This window comes from Lampetra fluviatilis, chromosome 9, assembly GCF_964198595.1.
Source record: "Lampetra fluviatilis chromosome 9, kcLamFluv1.1, whole genome shotgun sequence".
Taxonomy (NCBI): Eukaryota; Metazoa; Chordata; class Hyperoartia; order Petromyzontiformes; family Petromyzontidae; genus Lampetra; species Lampetra fluviatilis.
The window spans coordinates 6,328,228-6,350,997 of record NC_136283.1 but is presented as its reverse complement, the minus strand read 5'-3'; the positions used below and the strand labels follow the sequence as shown (position 1 = coordinate 6,350,997).

At 41.4% G+C, this 22,770-nt stretch overlaps 1 protein-coding gene across 5 annotated transcripts in view; it reads right to left on the bottom strand.

Annotated features, from left to right (window-relative positions):
* Positions 1–1,671: 1,671 nt before the first annotated feature.
* Positions 1,672–22,770, bottom strand: part of LOC144934163 (phosphoinositide 3-kinase adapter protein 1-like) — a 168,655-nt gene continuing 147,556 nt past the window's right edge. For 4 of the 5 annotated variants that reach the window (XM_078859678.1, XM_078859680.1, XM_078859682.1 and 1 more), the window contains 5 exons: positions 22,090–22,156; positions 18,598–18,717; positions 12,403–12,509; positions 7,703–7,947; positions 1,672–4,638 (listed from right to left, as the gene is read on the bottom strand). In XM_078859678.1, the coding sequence (XP_078715804.1) occupies positions 4,533–4,638; positions 7,703–7,947; positions 12,403–12,509; positions 18,598–18,717; positions 22,090–22,156 (645 nt within the window). In that variant the 3' untranslated portion in view covers positions 1,672–4,532. The remainder of the gene's footprint in view (positions 4,639–7,702; positions 7,948–12,402; positions 12,510–18,597; positions 18,718–22,089; positions 22,157–22,770) is intronic. The other variant, XM_078859679.1, reaches the window with a different exon arrangement.

Sequence of the window (22,770 nt, the reverse complement as noted above, 5' to 3'; positions counted from 1 at the left end):
TGTCAAAGTGTATTTAGAAAAATACAGTTCTGATCCACTGTGCAGTACTTTCGTTTCCAATGCATTCTAAACCCAACTGAACACTTAAAAAGTTCAATCAAACCTTATATTATATTTTACGGTATGTTTAGAAGTCTTATTACTGAACGAATGAGGGCTGGGCCGGAAAGCCATGGTTGATTGCAAAGCTTTAACGTTTCTTCTTTGTATTCCCACGAGGACAGGGAAAAGCATTTACCAGCAAGATGTTTTGAGAGCCTCGTTATCCCAGCTCGCAGATCACTGAATCTTCCGTAAAGTTGGCGCAACGTAAATTCCACTGACACCACACGCATGCCTAACCATTTCAACGCAAACATGCATTAAAAATGCACACGTGCTTAATGTGCAAGATCAAATATCACAATGTAGTTGTGGCCAAAGCCATTGATGCCCGCCACAACTCACCAACGCTTTCGATCCTCTGCCCAGTTGCCACAGCTGCTGCATGTACAATAGGTAGGTGACCTCCATGATCTGTCCTAACAGTATCACGTGGATTCTTCTCCGGGTCCTCCAATGTTTTCCCTCCACCTTTAGAAATACGAGATTAAGAGTGTTTGGGCTGCTATAAATGTTCACGTGATAAGCCACTTCGTTGAGCTATCATTTGTAGCCAGGTCACTTCAGAAAAAGAGCGATGTAGCTCAGTGGGCCTTACCTGGTAAAATACAAATGGTAAATAGTTTGTTTTATCCCACCGTCTGCTCTTGGGTATTGGTCTGGGTCACCGGACTCGTGGAAACCACTCCATTGCCTGTCTTGGAAAGTTGCCCTCTCCTCCATCTTGCACACGTCCTACCCAACGCAATTTTTCTTGTATTTTTTTATGCACAGGCAGAGCTAATTGCAAGTTACAATTCAACAAGTAAATCACCAGAATAGAGGTGGGGGGGGGGGGGTTCGATTGCATAAATATGTCGTTAAACCCGCCACCACCCGGCACAGCCAATTAGTAAGGTTTATCACATAAACAAAACATGCCAATTCGTTGCTGATTCAGCACACCGGTGTGTTATGGATAATTCAAGTACGACGTTTCATCAGTAATTATAAACAGCCTCATCAGATGACACCAGAAGACATCACAAAAAGTTGACGTATAACATTCGATAACACGGGCTATTTTTCACATGTACACCAATCCATTTGATTTTACTTTAAAAAAGCAAAGCTTATATTACTGTTTTACACTTTCGAAAAAAAAGTTAACATGCCTGGTAGCCAAGTAAATCAGAAGTCAGAGCAAAGCCAGAACTCGTAACTCAGAAGTCAAAGTTAGAGCTGAGATCAGGACTTCTGAGATTCTGGATTCTGAACTAAATCAGTTTCTTGAGTGCAGTGAATTGACTCAGCCTGGTCACTCGTGACTACACACACGGTGAAGTCATCGCATTGTGTATAGTTTAGAGGAATATTAATTTTGTTCAAGTCTCAGCCATATAGTTTGCCAGAATGCTCGACCGTCTCTATTAAATTGTGCCTTATTCGGCAACTGTACCCTTTGCTAAATTAATTGTTCTTAATTGCTTTAGGCCTAAGCAGTGCCATTTAAATTACCAACAGACACATGAGGCCATAATGCTTGTTTACGCAAAGCAAATACACTTTCTGAGAGCAGTTTGTTTGCAATATAGTTTTTATTAGAGATAAAATAAAATTAACAAAATATCCACTGTTTATTATACAAATAACATTCAATGCACGTTTACACATAACATTGGTACATAAAAACTAAATATTTATCTGGGTGCAGGAAGATTAAGGTGACAATTTTGTTAATGATCCTCCATAAATGAGAATAGGTTTTCCCCTTTTTTCTGGCAACAAAACAGGTGTTAAGATGTTAAAACACCAAACTGAAACCTTTTACAAGGAATAATATCTGCATTAACCACAATACTTGTGGCCAGAATGCAAACAAAAACATACCCTGATGATATATGCATTGTCTTTGAAACGGATTGGTCCATACCAAGAGACAGCTTGGTATGGACCAGCTTTCTTTCGAGAGTATATTTTTGTTTGAATTCTGACCACAAGTATTGTGGTTAATGCAGACATGATTCCTTGTAAAAGGTTTCAGTTTGGTGTTTTAACATCTTACCACCTGTTTTGTTGCCAGAAAAAAGGGGAAAACCTATTCTCATATTTTGGTACTGGCAAAGCAGGTCCCATGATCCTCCATAAATCTTTTGAGAGAAAAAAATTACACTCCCATTGTAGGGCCGCAAACATTATATGTTTCATGCCCCATAAAAAGTGGGCCCATAGGTGTTGCCCTACAGATTGATTAATCTCCATATACATCAATAGTCACGCAACTCTCGGGGGGCGGGGACGACGACGTTTAAAATGTTTAAGCCATTGTGTGTCCAACCCTGGGCACCGGAGGCAGCTATTGTTCCCCATTGCTAACTCGACACTGGGAAACTGGGACCTGGTTTTTGTGTTGCGACAAACCCCACCTCACCGACAGCCGAGGAATGGAGCTGCTGCAATAGCGAAGCTGCATCTCGTACAAAAGGTTTACACATTGAGGGTGCATTTTTTATTACTTCCAACATTCATTGTGTTGCCGAGGAATGTGAAGAATGCCATGCTCAGTAAAACACATCTAGCTGTATATCCCTCAAAGCTCGTGTTTGGTCATATCCCACCATCTCCGGCATTGTGGCCGTTATTTTTAAGATTAAATCTTAATTTATGTTTGTGCATAGTACTGTGCCGTTTGTTGGACCTAAATAACATAGTTCAACATTATGATGATTATTATTAGATCTGACCAATTACATATTGGAAAAGGGCATAGTTGTTGAAGGAAAGTGTAAAATCCCTCAGTACAACATGGACAGCAAAAAGCGCCAAGTCCGATTACAGACACTGAAAAGGTAAAGGTGCAGCCCTGCAGCTGCTGGCTCACGCCACAGATAGCAGAAGGGCCTCCACAAGCGAGAACTCCAGAAAGCCCTTCGATAAGGTAATTTGGCCTACTCTTCCATGCTGACCAGACATCTGACCCACACTTCACCCCCCACCACAAGTGACCTACCTACCGACTAACTCTGGTGTCCCCATGCGTACTGCTGGGTGGACAGGCACAGGCATGGGGAAAACATGATGTGAATTTATTCACAAACATGATCCAGAGTGAATTCACGACGTGACACCAGACAAGTCATGGGCACGATGCACAATGTTGACAACTCAGCTGCACTTGCTGTGTCGGGCACAAACCCACGATGACTTGTTGCGTTTTCAGCAGGTGCAATCAAAAGCGTCCGCTGCATTGTAAAACCACGTTTCACTTGAAGGCGAAGTGCTGAAATTCGCACACGGTTCACTGATGTTGTGTGTTGTGTGAGAGACAAGGTGAGCGGTTGCTATATTGTGCGCTCCACGTGGATCCTTTTGACAAAATAACCTCATCGGTGACTGCCTGCGCTGTGATAACCAAGCCTGCTCACATGTTGTTGAGTCATATTGTTGTATATATATCATATATGTTGTTGAGTCATGTTAACTTTCATAATCCAGCGCAGCGGCTGCATATCTGCATGGATGTGAGTTTTATTGCCATGACGCACAGCCCAGAGAAATCTGGAATGGTCAGATAAAGACATGCGTACACGCAGATGATTTAAAGAAAAAAGACAAACGTAAAAAAAACGCTGGGACCTCTCAATTGGTGAGTGACCATTCCGCTGACAGAGGCATGCGTCTGCATGTCAGCAGCACCACGGTGTATGCTACAATTGCTCACCTTTTCGCAAAACTTTGCAAAGATTATTGTCTCATTTATATTATAGTATGCATGCCTTCGTGAATTATATAAGTGTGTAGAACATGTCAGACTTTTTGCAAGGGCAGTTTTACAGATAAGCAAAAACCTATGGTTTTGGGGGAACTATACAGCGATAATGAAGGGCTCTAATTTGGCACAAACAAGATTTTATATATATAAATCATTGTGAACGAGTTTTAAGAATACCTCCCATTTAAAAATCTAATGCCAACATCGTGATATATTTTTTAGAAAAATTGGGTAGAAACCTCCAACCAAAACCGAGGCTGAAGTGGATCGATCTTAAAATGTTGAAAATGAGAAGCCTGTTAGTGTGTACTTTTATTCCGTGAATGTATTTCCAGGTTATTAGCTCTCCAGAGGTGCCTCTTTTGTATTGACTTTTCGGCTCAACCGCAGTCCACACACACACACACGGGCCCCGTGTATCCGTGTGAGCTTCGGTGCGCGCACATTACATAAACACAACCTTGGCGTGTGATATATCCCGTGCAATCAAAACAGGTGTTGCAACGCTTTCATCGATTTGTTTTCACATTTAAATTAGCACGACATTGAACATTGCATATTATTATTACTACTACAGTTTTGCAATTACACCCCAACACAAAATAAAAATAACCCTTCAAGTTGCATTCGGTTCCATGTGGGAGAAGGCCCCATTGGTATGCCTGACTGTACCTCCCGCTCATTGCCTGGGTGACTGTGGGCTCTTCCCCCGCGGTAACAGGGGGGGTGGTGTCCCTCCGGGCTGTGCACTCGCCGCTGCTGCTGCTGCTGGTGCCTCTCGGCCCCTGAAAAGAAGGGAACTCGTATAAACAAACAAGCAGCAGTGCGGCGATCACACAGCATGGAAATGACTGCAGTGGATGCTAGTAACTCATCGGCAAAGAACGTGTTTTATTCAAGACTGCATTGGCAAGGCATTCGCTTATTGCAGAGGCCAATTCTTTGCGCACGCAAGTCGCGTGTGGTGGCGTAGAGGGTGGGTACTCCCATCCCTTCCAAGATGTCTGGCCAGCGTGGAAGAGTAGGCCAAATACCCTCTAGCGGGGCTCTCTAGAGTTCCCTCAAGTGGAGGGCCTTCCGCCAGCATAGGCATGAGCAAGCAATTGCAGGGCCAAACCTTTACTTACCACAACAATATAAAATCACGTACTCTGTATATACAAGTACTCTTTTCGAGAAACTGTAATCGAGTAAATACATCCACTGTGTGCGTGTTATACATTTGGATATGACTAATTATATTCTAGGGTGGAGTGGTGGTGCAGTGATTTGCGTATTGCGCTATGAACCTGTCGAAATTAGTTCAATCACTGGCCACAGCTAACACCAGTGGTGAGTGATATATTAAACAGAGCAGGGCAACCCCTTCACCAACCCACACTGACCTGCATGCTGAAGTATGTTTAAACAATCGGCAAGATCAAAATGCATGGGGAGGCCTGCATCCAGCAGTAGATTTATAAACGTCTGTGCAATTCGTGCTAAAGAAGGGCAATGGATGCATGTACACTTTCAGGCATTGCATAATGTGCACAGGCAGCCGATGAAATATGCACTTTCAAGCGCTACACAATCTGCACAGACATCCTGTGCACTAATGTCCGAAAACAGCATCAGGAAAATTACGTTTCTACTGCGGCTGTCTTTTATCTGCAGTACGGCACAGTAAACGCGACAAGCCCTGCACGGATCTCCCGGGGTGTGCCTTGATTATAAATTGCACTGCCGGTGGCTGCTCTGGTATTTCACCGTGTCCTGAGGACAGCCACAAAAAAACAAGATTTTTCATCTTGAGTGTTATTCCTGGTAAGGTATTCCGATTATCAAAATAATAAGAATACATTACTTTAAAAAAGGGGGACAGCTTACGTGCTGTGACAAAAAAAAAACTGATGTCTTAATATAAATCGGTGACGTGCACTGTCGTGAACTCATTTCGCAGCATATTTCTTTGAGAAGACAGGCTCGAGCAAAATTCCATCAAGTGGGGTTTCTACAACACACCCTCCCTCTTCAATGCATTCCAATGGGCGCTTTCTCGAAAGAGATTGAGACTCCCAGCCACCCTTAACGCCCCCCTCTCCACCCTTGACAACACAATCTTTGCCTCTCACTCCCAAGGCCCTTGCTCCCTCTCTCGAAACCCCCAATCTCAATCCCCTCGATGATATATGCTTAGTTTTAACTCATTAATTCTGACGAACACAAGTTGTTGGCATCAAGCGAGGCTCGGAATTCCAAATTGAGGAGTGACCTATTGCGCCGAAATTTCCAATTGCCACCAGAGTCGACACACACCCACTTTCATATGAACACGTTTATTGTAAAGCTTGTTTACCACTTAATTTCATCCGGTGAGGCAGGCTTGCACTGCCCATTGTGATTCATCACGTCGATTGACGCTTGTTTATTATTATGAACTTTACAAATGTCAATAAAATAGGATCGCCAATTGACAATCGCTAAATTGCATTACGTGATTACATTAACTGGAATTAATAAAAAAAAATATAAATGGATTTATTATTATCATTATACAATTACACTATAACACAGATGTCACTCTCTTTTTTTGTCTGGACAAACACTCGAGTCACCCAGACACCTAATAGAACTTGAGATTACAAAAAAAATGTTATCCACTAGAGGGAGCTCTAGAGAGCCACTCAGAAGGACATTTTGGCATAATTTTCCACACTAGTCAGACGTGCTGGAAGGGGTGGGAGTATACATGCTTTACCCCAACATGCATGAGAGATTCGTTCATGAGGCTATTCACATATACAAACACAGAGACAATTTCAACCGAGAAGATGGATTCTGGCTTAGCAACCATTGGCAGGATTTGATAAACCATTTCGGGTCTTAATTAATTGTGTTCACGCTTACGGTGACTTTCAGACCGCATTCCATTCTCTTCCTCTTCCCCCTCCTCTTTTCCGAACATAGATGGACTCGTCCATCTGAACAACTGCCAAAATCGCTGTCCGTGGTGCTGACGTTAAGAAAAAAACGCCACTTTTTTCAAATTTTCTTGCTGTGTTTTTCACACCTGATGACGATTGCTTGTATTGCAGTCGAAACGTCGTGAGAATTTTATTGTTTTATATTTTTATTATTTTATTGTTTCCCTTCTACGTGACTTAACCGAAAGAACCAAGAATATGGTGCACCCGTTTAACACGCCGGCTTTCTCAACCAAAATTATCCGTAACACGCCGGTGTGCCGTACTAGTAACAAAGTGGCATGTTTTGTTTACGTGACAAACATGACGAATTGGCTGTGTCGGGTGGTGGCAGGTTTAACGACACATACTTACGCAGTCTAACCTAAAAACCTCTATTATAGATATGGTGTCCCCACTTGTATGGCTGGTTTCTACTGCTTTTTTTTCTCAGTCGTCTGTAAGTCTTATGTCTGTATGAATTGATGTGACGTACCTGTCGTTAAGAAAATTAAATACTAGCCAGCTGACCACGTTCACCATTTAGGACACATATTAAATTAATGATAATAAATTATTTCTAACTTGATTGGAGGACAGATTAACGTAACAATAATGCTTCAAGTAGTCAGGACTGGGTTCTTAAAATCAACATTGTTTAAATTGAAATGCAACATCTATTATCTGTACAAACTGTGAGAAAAAATGATTATTTCCTGTAAGCTTACAGTCCAGCATGGACTTTGATAAGCTAACATTTAAACAAATGTGAAATGTGCTCCTGCATCTGCACAGGTGAACCTTGCCTGGTTGTGAGACTTTGTGCAGGTGATATCTACCTGGTTAGAGAGTATGTGCAGGTGATGTCTACCTGGTTGGAAGAGCGTGCGCAGGTGACACTTACTTGGCTGAGAGGGTGTGCGGAGGCCTGGGTGTGACAGGAGGGGCTTTATGCTGTATCTGCGGAGGTTGTAGTGTCATCGAGCCGGAGTGCGGACGTGGATAGCTGGGTGCGGTCGCAGTTGGGGATGTGGAGCTCATTTTTTTAGAACCCACAGGTAGAGGAGGAACACATTTCTTTTCCAACATTGGTAGCTCCGAGGTCCTCCGCTTTTCCTTCATAGTGTGCGGCATATCGCCCTCACCATCCTGAACACACACGAGCAGCAGATTTAGGCCCCACCAGGCCTCAACGAGCCCACCGACCACTCCATGACCTCAGGGATACAATACGAGGCAGCGGTTTGCCTCTCACACAATTTGCCTTAAAGGTCAAAAGGTAAACTAAACTCAACTTTTTACTTTGCCAGGTAAGGCCCAATGAGCTACAGTGAGGGAAAAAAGTATTTGATCCCCTGCTGATTTTGCACGTTTGCCCACTGACAAAGAAATGATCAGTCTATAATTTTAATGGTAGGTTTATTTGAACAGTGAGAGACAGAATAACAACAAAACAATCCAGAAAACGCATGTCAAAAATGTTATAAATTGATTTGCATTTTAATGAGGGAAATAAGTATTTGACCCCCTCTCAATCAGAAAGATTTCTGGCTCCCAGGTGCCTTTTATACAGGTAACGAACGAGCTGAGATTAGGAGCACAATCTTAAAGGGAGTGCTCCTAATCTCAGCTTGTTACCTGTATAAAAGACACCTGTTCACAGAAGCAATCAATCAATCAGATTCCAAACTCTCCACCATGGCCAAGACCAAAGAGCTCTCCAAGGATGTCAAGGACAAGATTGTAGACCTACACAAGGCTGGAATGGGCTACAAGACCATCGCCAAGGAGCTTGGTGAGAAGGTGACAACATTTGGTGCGATTATTCGCAAATGGAAGAAACACAAAATAACTGTCAATCTCCCTCGGCCTGGGGCTCCTTGCAAGATCTCACCTAGTGGAGTTGCAATGATCATGAGAACGGTGAGGAATCAGCCCAGAACTACACAGGAGAATATTGTCAATGATCTCAAGGCAGCTGGGACCATAGTCACCAAGAAAACAGTTGGTAACACACTATGCCGTGAAGGACTGAAATCCTGCAGCGACCGCAAGGTCCCCCTGCTCAAGAAAGCACATATACATGCCCGTCTGAAGTTTGCCCATGAACATCTGAATGATTCAGAGGACAAGTGGGTGAAAGTGTTGTGGTCCGATGAGACCAAAATGGAGCTCTTTGGCATCAACTCAACTCGCCGTGTTTGGAGGAGGAATGCTGCCTATGACCCCAAGAACACCATCCCCACCGTCAAACATGGAGGTGGAAACATTATGCTTTGGGGGTGTTTTTCTGCTAAGGGGACAGGACAACTTCACCGCATCAAAGGAACGATGGATGGGGCCATGTACCGTCAAATCTTGGGTGAGAACCTCCTTCCCTCAGTCAGGGCATTGAAAATGGGTAGTGGATGGGTATTCCAGCATGACAATGACCCAAAACACACGGCCAAGGCAACAAAGGAGTGGCTCAAGAAAAAGCACATTAAGGTCCTGGAGTGGCCTAGCCAGTCTCCAGACCTTAATCCCATAGAAAATATGTGGAGGGAGCTGAAGGTTCGAGTTTCCAAACGTCAGCCTCGAAACCTTAATGACTTGGAGAAGATCTGCAAAGAGGAGTGGGACAAAATCCCTCTTGAGATGTGTGCAAACCTGGTGGCCAACTACAAGAAACGTCTGACCTCTGTGATTGCCAACAAGGGTTTTGCCAACAAGTACTAAGTCATGTTTTGCAGAGGGGTCAAATACTTATTTCCCTCATTAAAATGCAAATCAATTTATAACAAATTTGACATGCGTTTTTCTGGATTTTGTTGTTGTTATTCTGTCTCTCACTGTTCAAATAAACCTACCATTAACATTTCTTTGTCAGTGGGCAAACGTACAAAATCAGCAGGGGATCAAATACTTTTTTCCCTCACTGTATATATCTCTTTTTCAGAAACAACCTGGCCACAAGTGATAACTCAACAAAGTGGCTTATCATGTGGACATTTAAACAGCCAAATACTCTAAACGCACGTTTCCAAATGTGGAGGGGGAAAACCGGAGGACTCTGGGAGAAAAATCTATGCGACCACGGGGAGAGCATGCAAACTCCAGATGTACAACAGGCGTCAGTGTCGGGATCGATCCCACGACCTCCTGCACACCAGGCGAGGTAGTTAACATCTCGCCACCGCGGCGTTAAAGGTGCAGCCCTGCAATTATTTCCTCACGCCACTGCTGCAAAAGGTCCTCCAATACAGGGAGCTCTGAAGAGCCACTCTAGTGGGTGTTTTTGGCCAACTCTTCATTGCTGGCGAGACATTTTGTGGAGAGGTGGGAGTAGCCACTCTTTGCCCGACCATACGCGGCTAACTGTGGGGAAGCCATTTATACCACTGGGTGGACAGAGGCAGCGGGATTTAAGAACCTTGCACCAATGTTTTCAACCTGCCACACTCAGAGAACGAATCGAATCAAACCGATGACCTCTGGATTGCAAGTCCAGTGTGCCAACCGTTACACAACGGAAGCAACCCCTTGCAAGGGTTATTTAACAATATAAGGGCTACCATCATTATCCTCTGGGGTCTTTTTGTTTCTGTTCACAATAGACAAAGGTGAAATGAAAATACAACCCAAAATGAACTTAATGTAAACAATACAAATCTATACAAAAAAACTATAAATTCTTCATACACAGAGAACCTAACTTTCTTGTTACATAATGCATCATTGGAATAAGCAACTTTTTTCATCAACACTCAAAGCAGGTGACTCACTTATTGCAATATTAATGTACTTCTAAGCGAAATAGATTTTTTGCACATCTACATCAGAAAGCCTCTGTAATTCACGTGCAAATTATGTGACTGCCTTGCTAAGTTCTCCCACAAAGCATTCGGCATTGAGATAACCAGGACCAGCAAGCTCTTGAGTAAACAGTGTGCTCAGGCCAGATTGGTTTCTGCATTCACCAGTCTCCACGTAGTGGTCTCTCTCTCTCTTTCTGAAAAAGGTAGATGTAGTATTTATACTTTTGCTCTTTTCTCCTAATTACATTTCAAGTGAACCTTTCCATTTGGAACTCTTTGAGTGTGCGGTGCATCACCCTGTGTCAGACAATGGCCAACCGATGAGCACGGTTGGCTACGTAGGGTGCGAAAGAGGTTCAACATACATACATTCCTTCCTCACACGTTCCAGAGGGTTCATTACAAATACAACTATTTTCTTCTTAAATTCCAGGCCGAAATACATCCAATTACTTTTTTAAAAACATATCTAATGCTTTGGTGTGTTTTTTGTGCAGTAACTGAGCTAAGTTCGACTTCTTGGTAAACTTGAGAACCCAGTTTAAGCATGAGTGGCTGACAAAGCAGAATTCAAACTCAAAAGTGCTGGCTCAAAACTGTGAGCTTCCCAGTCACCGGCGACGAAAACAAAACACACAATCAATTGGAAATACACAAGTCTCGGCCACTCCACCTCTCGTTCAAAGTTACACGGATGTTTTAATATTCATGTATTTCAAAGCATAGGTTGCCGCATTATTAGGTCTATGACACATCGTGAGTAACTTATCAGCGGATTCAACACCTGTAAGTTGCGGAGACCTAGTCTGACACTGGACTAACAGCTGTCATGCGATACTCTGGAATGTATGATTAGGGTACTATATTGCAGAGCCTATATTGTTTTCTTCCTGTCTTTGATCATCTGCATATTGCGTATTTATCTCTCTCTCATTTTCTTGATCTAAATGTATTTAATGCTCTCTTCCACTCTCTTTGTGCATAATTATCCTCTGTTTGAGAAGGTATGCTTTAAAAAGTTGCCATCACAGCTTCTGTACACATGTACAACAACACGTATGGATGCGAAACTGTCTTCCATGAATACTGTAACCAAACAGGTAACACTGACCCACAGTTGAGTTCAGTTAAACTACCAGCGATTGCAATGTTAGGCATGTTGAATGTAGATTCGAGTGTGTCATCATGCATCATGGTGAATGGAGACACTGAGTGATGTCGGTAGCAGTAGAATTTTTTTTACAAATATTTGTCAATAACACTGTGGCCTTAAATAAATATATATATGTAATTGGCACCGTTTTAGGCAATGGCTCTTCTTCGTAGCACAAGGACCACTGCTCGAAATGTAGCCGATCACAAACTTTTTTCTTTTAAAGCCACAGTGTTTTTGGCAAGTGTGTTGAGTCTTTTTGTTAAATGTGTTTGTGCATCACTGACAACACAGCAGCATGCCAAATCATTTGTTTAGCAGCAGCACTGGGGATGGCAACATTTTAAAACACCGCAATGCTTACCACAGCAACTGTGTAATTGTGCTCTCTGCAGACACAATTTAAATTGTGGTCCTGGACGGTTTTGTAAGGAATCAATCTAATTGGCAAAAGTACTGTCAATCAATTGAAACCCAGAGCCTTTGTTATGAATGCTGTTGTGAAATGTTTTCTCGGATTAAAACGGCAAAGTTGGCCGGTTGCTCTCTTCAACGGCACCGGCTGTGATTGTTCATAAATCGACTCTTACCCAACAAGACAACACAAGACAACACATCTAACCATGGTGTGCGCTCAGTGCTCTGTCCCCTTACTCCCTCGGAGGCTTGGGAAGTGAGAATGTCAGTCACCTCGATGTCTGCCTCTGCGCCGCTGCTCAGGCTCTGCAAACTGCGAGTGCTTGAGCGGCTGCTGACGGAGCCTGTGGGCACAGGGCAACACAACACACACACGCGCGCGCGCGCTTTAGGACTCCACCTTGGGAGAAAGTAACACTCAGTGCTAGGAATCGTGAGAATTGTCTATCTCCATCCAACTCTGTAAGGACAAAAGGGCAACAAGTACTTTGAGGCGGTAAATGCATTCTTGGATGGGCAAACAAGACGAATCAATTTCTTTACCTCGGCTTGTGCTGAGATCCTAATCATATCGTGACTCGATTACTGAAACTCTGTTCTATGGGGTCAACCCCAAATCCATCTTATCCAAATCTCAAATGATTTAAAATTGATGCTGCCAGAATGCTCACCTGCATCCAAAAATGAGACCCACATCACCCTCCCACTGGCTCTCAATCCAGTCCTCAATCAACTTCAACATCATATCCACACCGTATTAAAATATTCTCCATCGACTTGCCCCGGCCTCTCATCTCACTCTACTCCACGCATTCTCAATTACCGCAATTAAGGCTTTCTGTCAAAAGCCCCCGGCCAATCTTAACTTTGAGCAGATGGTGGCTCATTATTCTCTGCTGCCCCATACTCGGAAACCCGCCTTCCCCAGTCGTCTGTGCTGTTGACTCCCTGGAGCCTGTTCAAGCCCAATATCTTCTTTCTTATCTACCTATGTCTGACTGCCTGCCTGTAATAAAAAATGAAGTATTCCCATTATATCTGTCTAGAGTCTTGAAATGCATTTGCATTGTATAAATCAACATTATAGTAATTGTACAACAGTGGGTACGTAGCTACTGACATCCTCAGATGCCAGGCCCGCGTGTGTTTTAATATTGCATATACTTTTTTTCAATGACACATCACTTGAAATGTTTTATGTATATTTCATGTCTTATTTTAGAAAACATACGAGATGCAAATACGTGCGTTAAGGTGTGTCTGATTATCAAGCATCCTGATTTTGTAAAATAATGCTGAGTGTTATCGTAGAGGGTGGCTGATTGGCAACAAGTATAGCGTGCTTGCCTCTTAAGTCAAATGCATTTAATTTAAAGCTCTCATTTAATCACCATTGTGTGAGACCATCCTTGGTGAGGATGAGAAAGTACATGCACAAGTATAATCTATTGAATACCCTCATGGCATTGCCACATTTTTATGGAAAATCCACTCGTAATTACTCAATGCCCTCAACAGTTGAAGGGGTACAGGCAGCCTCGTCAAATTCCCCTTCCGCAGCTCAATACGGAGATTATATGGGGAAATGCTGCGGTGACCCCTTGCTGCAACGATGGAATTCAAAGCAGTACTGGATTTCTGTGCCAGAGAATATTAAGCGCCGGGTAAACCCAACCGTGTGCCAAAAATACGAGGCTCTCTCTCTATGGTTACTGGCCACGCCTTTATGCATGTGAAATAAGAGTCCCCTGAGCCAACACAGGTGTTAAGCAATGCACCATGGATAGTTCTATTTTGGTAACGGTTATTTAGTATTGAGCCTGCAGTTGGGCTCAGCAAGTGCCCAGAGTCCCATTAACAGCATGCACTGTAGTCTATGAGACACTCACTAAGCGCAGTGGGGTACTGAACCATTCGGATGCTTTCTGAGCTTGTGATGTTTGGGATTAATTGGATACAAAGTCATTCTGCAGCGAGATAATAGGGAGTTGCAATGCACATTTCACAACCTCACAATATTGGAAAAGTATTTTTTATTTTTGTTATACGTTCGTGTATTTATTAATGCATTTGGGTCTCATGAATTTTCTATTTCACTTTGCAATAATTGACAGGAATAGTCATAAAAAAACTAAATTGAGACAATATTCTGCTTTGTATATAAACCGTATCAATGTAATTTAATTGAAACACGAACAAAAAAGTAACGACACTCATCTTTTTAATAAACATAAATTATAATTTACATATATCGTATACATATATAAACCCATGATTTTATGAACATATTGTGACGTGAAGTTTTATTAATATGTGCCTTTAAAATTCAGTTCCTGGTTCTCAATATATTTTAGTTTTCTAATTATAAAGATACATCGCTGGGAAACTGGATAAATGATGGACACATTGGGTTAATTCAGGACTGAAAACTCTCTGAAGAAACCCTCTGTAAACATGCTCTAGTTTGTTGTAAAGAGCTCCTGGTTTTTCATGTCACATGTTTCAGACGACATTTTGCAATATTTATCTTGCTAATTGCAAATTATCTGTACGTAGGCCAGCTCTAATTGCTGCTTCGTCCACATGTGCGTGTCGATATCAACGCTTCAGAATGTCATTACCTCTCTGGTCACATATATTAGGAGACATGTAACTTGTGCAATATGCTCCGATGAAATAAAAAAAATTGGTTATACTGCATTGGCAGTGGTGTGAAAGCACAAATAACAAACAAAAATCCTCAACACATCCGTCAATAACACTGTGGCCTTAGAAGGACAAATAAAAGCAAGATGACATTTTGTTGAATGGTCCTTCAAAGCGCATAAATACGGTGGACCAGAGAAACAGAGCGGATAAGTTGGTGAATGCATTTTACACCAATGGGAACTGACACTAATTAAATTAATATGCCAATTTACAGTTACCAGGTAACTATTCATGTCAGTTTAAAAACTGTCCATCAGCAAACATAAAAAAATGTGATTCTTATTAGGTCCAATGGTGTAAAGGTGTGGCCTCCAACTCGTATCTCCTCTATCTCTCTGACCTCTGTATTTATGTACTTAAGGGCCATTGTTTGAGACGTTGCCTTTTAATGTTTTCTGATAAGATAGCTTTGTCAAGCTTTTAATAGTAAATTCATTTTTAGTATGTAGTGCTGTATGCCCATTCGGAATGCATTGTTATTATCACTGGAGGTGTATCATTTAAATGTATATATTTTGCTTATTCTGCTATAAGGATATTATACAGTGATAGCAAAATCTTAATTGATCTCGAGCTTTTCTGCACTCACGGGGAATGGCTTCCTCCATGCCAAGTAAGTTGTATTGCTTGTTAAAATCAATCTCTTACCAATTCACATGCAGCACAACCACCCCTATCCATATTTTATAACCGCTTTGTCGATACAATGTCAACTTCTTTTGTGATGTCCCACAAATTCAGAACGGAGACGCACAATTTATAATGAGAACACGTGCAGCTATGGGTTAAAACAAATTGTTATCATTAAAATACAGTCGAACACTTTGCTAGAAAATGTGCATGTTGAACACATTCTAAAGACAAGTGGAATGCACAAATGACAAAATAAAACTCACATTCGTCAGTAACCCTGCCATAACGAGGGGGGGAAAGGTGATTGTTTTATTTTGCTCTTTCTCGCAGATGTTCTGACACGTGCTGAGGTTTTTGTTGGGCAACACTGCTAATGCAGTATCGCACGTTTTGTTTAATTGTAAAGCGGAACGAGTATTTTCATTTAAATAGATGAAAATGTATCCAAAACATCACAGAGACATAAGCTTGCTGTAGAACAGGTGGCTCATGTAGCAGCAGCCGCAAACACATGGTGGCGTCAAAGACAAAGATCCCCCGTGTAGCCGATAACAGACTGCAACGTAGGTCAAGTGCTGCATGGCAACGTCGAACAGCAGCAGCAGCGGACTGGTTTCAAAAGCCTTATCTGGAATCATATTCACCTGATCAGCTTCCCGTTCTACATGCAAGTGCTTGGTAGACAGCCACAATCGCTGAGCATTACAGCTCAACTCACCGGTAACAATTACCACCATGCTACATTCCCGCTCCGTCATTTGTTGTTTGCCTTTGTGGTCCACGGTAACTGGCTGGATGCAGGGCGATTTGACAATGAAGACAAATATCCCCCGTATATCCTTAACAAACTGTTGGGGCAAGTGTTGTTAGCGCACGAGGGGGTGGGTGGCCAGCACCACTTCCGACGACCTTTGTCTCCCCAGTGGCGATGTTTACACACTGCATCAGGTACTCATTTGAGGCTGAGTCGACCTAGGGGAGGCCCAAGACCGGTTCAAATAATCGTCACCGGTGTTTGCATGAGCGGGAATCGAACTCGTTCGCTGGGTTCGTAGCACAGCACGCTAACCGCTACACTATCGCTCCCCACGTGAAGTTCCAACCCATCTGAAGTCACACACACAGTCATTTCTGAATAAAGGTCACAATTTCTTTTTAAAGTTATTACATCCTTCCGGTTGGCAAATTGTATTTTTAATATGTTTTAATAGCTCTTCCTTTAAGATGGTGTTTTAACCTTGGTCCCCCTTTCCGTGGGCAATTTAACATTTCAAATATATCCGGAAATCACTGGAAAAAAAAATTGCATATGATGTTTTAAAGCCAAACATTAAAGCGTTGCCAATGTCAGAATGCTGGCCCTGTATAAAACAATGTGAAAACGCTTGAGTTAAAATTTCTAAAGAAATAGGTGGTAGGTTAGGTATTTGTGAGGTTGATGGTGAATGTATGAATGTTGCTATTTCTTCCACACAAATATCAAAAGCTTAAAGAGGAATTTTTTGTTATCAATGAACACTCAGTTTCTGTCCCCATACATCATTTATACACAGATACACTAAACTGGAGGTCTAAATACATTTTTAAGTTGGGCCAATTAAAATTACATAAATGTGTCATATTGGAGATATGACTATAATTTTATTGCACAAAGGCTAGCTCATAAATGCTATGTACCACAGTGCTTGGTTATTACGTGCAGTGCTGTATATTGTACCACTATTATAAGAACATCGCAGGCTAGTGGCGATGCATCAGTTTTTGTGATTTATACGCGCAATAGAAGCACATTCTGCAATCTGGGGGTGAGCCATTCTGCATGGCCAGGAGTCCAGCAAGATAATGATATCATCGCGTTTACTAGTTTACGAGGATGCCCGTGGCTACTGGAGTACAAATATTAAATGATGACAATGATCAACATTACGTTATTTAAGTTATTATATATCATACTAAAACAAAGCAAACTAGTGCAGCCTGTGTAGTTATATCTTCATTGCTGCCTGATGGGATAGGAACATTTAAAAAAAATTTAGACTTGGTAGTCTAAACAATAATACGGGCACTCATTCAGCTCTCTTTTGAGCTGATGATCTAGACAAGGGTAAGAGCATCGTACATGTCATTTGAGTCACATGGCATGCAAGGCATGATGGGAGTCGTGCCTTCCTGCTGTTTGTGAGCAGCAGCACATCCTTGCGTGCTGATTTCTGCGTCTTTGCAGCCTGAATGAATTTTCCTGTTCCGTTGTTTTTTCTCATAATTTGCAGGTTTTTTATTTTATTTATCGTCTTTTTTAAGACATAACAAGCACGTGCACCTACATACATAAATGCTGTCAATGACTCCTCTTACAGTATCACCATAATCATCATCATCATTAATTGCTGTCTTCTAATTGAAGAATGTGTAATGTATAATTGTCTAATACATAGAAAATTTGGTTTTCGTCACAGCAGACCAAGCACACACATGTGGTTTAAGTTTGTGGTGTGAACCTTTATGTAGTGTTTAAACAGTCCACCCATGTCAAACAATCACCCTCTCTCAATACCTTCTACTCTTCTCCCTAAACCACTTATTCTCTCTTGCCCACACTTCCTTCTCTCCTTGCTGTCCTCTCCACTCATACGAACGCCTTTCCTGTTCCCAACTCCCCATGGTCACTCATCAGCAATCCACTCATCCCATTTCTATCTTCGTTTATTCCACGCATCGTCACCACCACCACCTCATTTTACACATATCCCATCCACTCATCTCCTTTCATCTAGCCAACCATCTTTTACTATTGTTAGTCCACTGTACAGTGCCTTGGTTAAGGCGCTATATAAATGTATGATAACATATGATGAGGCAATATGGGCACTCGGCAATAAGCCAAGTGAGTCACCGCTGTAGGTGGTGCAAAGATGCAAACATTGTCCCGACCCATCTGGTGAGCATGGGAGACCAGGCTGATTCATCCTCAGTGGATCATCCCTTGCATGTGAACGCGTCACAAAACGTACCACCGGAGGTGACGATAATGTTACAGTATTAAACGGCAAATGCATTCCACACGCTGCATCAATTCTAAACGAGTCTCACTTGTCGTGCTGGAGGTAGAGTCACGCATGGGACGGTGACGGAACGCCCCTTGGCTCGGAAAAGGAACCTCTTTTGACGGCAGAGATTCATACAGGCCGACAGGTATATCCTCTTTCAAATCTGTAAAGGACAACAAAAAATGGTGAGAAAATCCATTACAAAAGGATGCAGATGACCAAGTTCCAAAGAATTGCACGTGTGGTCGTTTGATTGTTTTAGACCACCGGCTACAAAAATGTAGAAAATGTGGCCAAGCAATAGGCGTTCAAAAAAGACAAATACAAATGTAGACTGTATTCTTTGGGTCTTTCGGTAAAGTCACGTAGATAGGTTCAAAGAAAATAACAAAAAACTACGACGTTTCGATCGCAACACAAGCGGTCGTCATTAGGAAAAGGGGGTTAGCTTCTGAAGGCAAACTGTTAATAAAGGTTTGAAATGGGCGTAGCCCAAATGTCAGCAGCATGGGCGGGCAGCTAATGTTAATGTAAGTGATGGGCAACGACCTTTAATTGGTGGAAAACCCACCATCGTCGCGGTCGCTGCCCACCACTTATTGTTGCATCTTAATTAATTAAATATATATATAAATACTTAGTAAAACATGACTTTTTATTTTCAAGGCAGTAAAAATTTAAAGTTTTTACATAAATCAACTTGTTTTTGTTTTATTGTCAGAACTTATCTTGAATACCATTTTGACATGTAAATCCACCATTTGTGGATTTACATGTCTGAAAAGTTTTCACGAATTACATATAATCCAGTTATTTTATAACTCCTCACATGGTAGAAACCAAAATATGTTATTTGTGCAGCAAATCCATTTCAGAGGGAATAATAGCCACACTGTGGAAGATACATAATGGCATCTCATTTTTTCAACCAAAGAGGCATTCATTCGAATGAATGAATGAATGACACACATAGACCGGGATTGCTAATGATGTTCGTATTTAAATGGCCAAATAGTCCACACATTGCATCATTATAAAAGTAACAAAGTAAATACATTACTGCACTGACATTTTTTTGTTGAATTGATTTCCAGAATAGCAGTTTAAAATTTTGACTTAAAACTTTCGTGAATGCAGGAATTCATATTCTTGGTTCTTTCGGTAAAATCACATAAATAGAAAACAAAAAAGCAAAAATAAAAGCAAAAAACCCACGACGTTTCGATCGCAACACAATCCGCCTGAGGAAGACCGCTTGTGTTGCGATCGAAACGTCGTGGTTTTTGCTTTTATTTTTGTTTTTTGTTTTCTATTTACGTGACTTTACTGAAAGAACCAAGAATAAAGCAGTTTAAAATGTTCACAATTTTTTTTTATGTTGGTTACAAAAATAGAAACTATGAGTAAATCACTCTGCAAGCCTCTATTTCATTTTAACACGTAGACTTTCGCGACCAATATAATCCATAAGAGTTTTTTGTGTTATATATAAATATATAAAGGACAACATGATGTCAGCATTGTAACACCGATATCATGACGGGGCACAAATTTGCAAGCTGCACGTGGTAAAAAAAAAACTAATAACATTCCTTATCCTGAGTTTGTTTCCTGGCCATAGCTGACATCAGTGGTGAGTGCTGTCTGATGAATCCTAGGCTCCCCTTTCACCAACCCACACTGGCCAGCGTGGTGAAGTATGATCAAACAACCCCCAATGACCAGCGTGGTGAAGTATGGTCAAACAACCCCCAATAATCAGTGGTCAGTAATCAAAATTACAAGAGGCATTTTTTCTGTCTCAAATTTGGTAAAAGTAAATAAATCAATATTTCAAGAGCCACAATGCAATGTGAATAGCATCACAAAGCAGCCCTCAAAGACCCGTACGCGGTTCCGGAGCCCCAGGTTGCTGACCCCTGCCCGTGACCAACAAAAGTGTGTGAAGGACTTTATCCATAACGTCTCTTTAAAAAAAAAAGAGACATTATGTTCTGAGCAGAGACACCAAGGCAAGGGCTGTTCACACATTTCATTCACCCAACATTCCTGTGTTTGTGCAAATATATATAAAAGCCTATGAGGTGCACTCACCCATTAAAATAAACAGCCTGTATTTAATGTTCAGTTCACATGTGGAGCTAGCATGCCTCTCATCCAGGGTGTTTCCAGAAGGCCGAGTGAGGCATGCCCATAGCGGATAACAGCATTATACATCTCCATAGAATTTGCGTGAACCATGAAATCCCAACATTCATATTGGTGACTTGGAAAAATATGGTATCTTTTCATTCTGTTGTGTTCATTTGAATGACATTGCATACTTTGCACATGCACAAACGCAGTAGCAAACTTGCACTCACTGGGGCAATAAATTACACATGCAAAACGTTTTATAGGTTTAAATTACACAGCTCACCTTTGAGCTCAAGGGTAACTGGATGAATTGTAATTTCAGGATCTGTGCCATGTGCTTACGTCACTGCATGGGGCAGCATGCAGTGAACTGCATGGGACATTCATCTGGCTGCGCATCAAAGCCATATCCATGGCAAGCTGCCGCATGCTAGTAAATGGCCAAAAGACACCGTCTGTAATATCAAAGCTTACTTACACGTACACAAATATTTTTTTCCTTCAGATGTGGAAATAAATGGACTTATTTATTTTTACTCAACACCTCTCTCGAGTGGAATATATCCACGCGAGTTGTTTTTTTTAGCTATCGTGCCATACGGTGAAACTCGTGTTGCTTTTATTGATAACATACATGCTTGGAATTGATGTATGGCAGTTTCCTTCAGTGGAAGCAAGCTGTCACTGAGAACAATCGTACAGATTCAGCACCTGAGTGAGAATGTAAGCGAAAATCTAAGTTATAAAGAAACTGACAGATGTGTTTTCTATCTCAACATCACTTGCTCACAACTTTGCTATGGCATGTGATGGAATTCCAGTTTTTTTTTAAGGAGAGTGATTATACGTGACGTTCCATTTCTCTCTTCACCAACCCACAGTGACCAGCGTGGTTAAGCACGATTAAATAATGCTCATGACCCACATGGTTTGAAGACGTCCTCATCCAGCAGCGGATAGATAAATGAGCTGTATATGTACATTATGTTACAGAAATAAGTGATTAATACATTGAGATTAACTCACAAAAACTCGATTTTTTTCAGCACCATTTACACAAGACCTCCACAGCACTTTACATATAACCCAACCCTTAACAGATTCGATTGAATAAAACTAGAAAGGAGTAAGGCAATACAAAAGGCACGTAACCTACACAGACGTGTATGCAAGTGAAAACAAATGTTTTAAGACGCGACCTAAAAGACTCAACCCACTGACAGTCCCTTAAGTTATGGGGAGGAGCATTCCATGGATAAGGCACCTGGCAGCGACTCCATATACGGTTACATATGAGGAATGTACCACACAGAGTTTTTCGTATTCATCACAGTATATCTTCACGTCTCAAGAGTCTTTTTTTCATGAAAACATCCTGAGCAGTGGACCCACACGTTACCTGGTTGCCTTGGACTGGGTTCTTTTTTTCTCCGGGCGATGCTTTCCCGGATGCTTTTAAGATTTTCCTGGAGATATAAAAAAAAACACGCCAACATAAACTTAGATCTGCGTCGAATTGTACACAATATTAAACAGCTTTATACAAATTAAGAACATTTAATTTTCTTAGGTTTTTTCGGTGAAGTCACGTAGGTAAAACATTAAAATTAATAAAAGTAAAATAAAATAAAAATCACGACGTTTCGGAGGCAACGCAAGCCTCCGTCTTCAGGTGGAACCGTCACAGCCACGACAGCTGTATCAAGTGATTGTTATTTTATTTTACTTTTATTAATTTTAATGTTTTACCTACGTGACTTCACCGAAAAAACCTAAGAATATGAATCCTTGCAGTCACGAAAGCTTCAAATCTAGAAACATTTTATTTGATGACAATTTACAAATGAGCGACGTTAACTATACTTTCCTGTTCGTCATCATGTTTCAATTCATAACGCAATTAATTCATCTCACTGGTCAGGGAAGAAATAATGAGTGTCTTTCATTACATATTATGTAATATTTATATAATAAATGAGCCAGAAGTATAATGTATTCTCCAATCACCTGTGTAAATGATACACTTGAGATTGAATCCATCAAACATGCTCATTACATGGATATACCACAATTGAACACG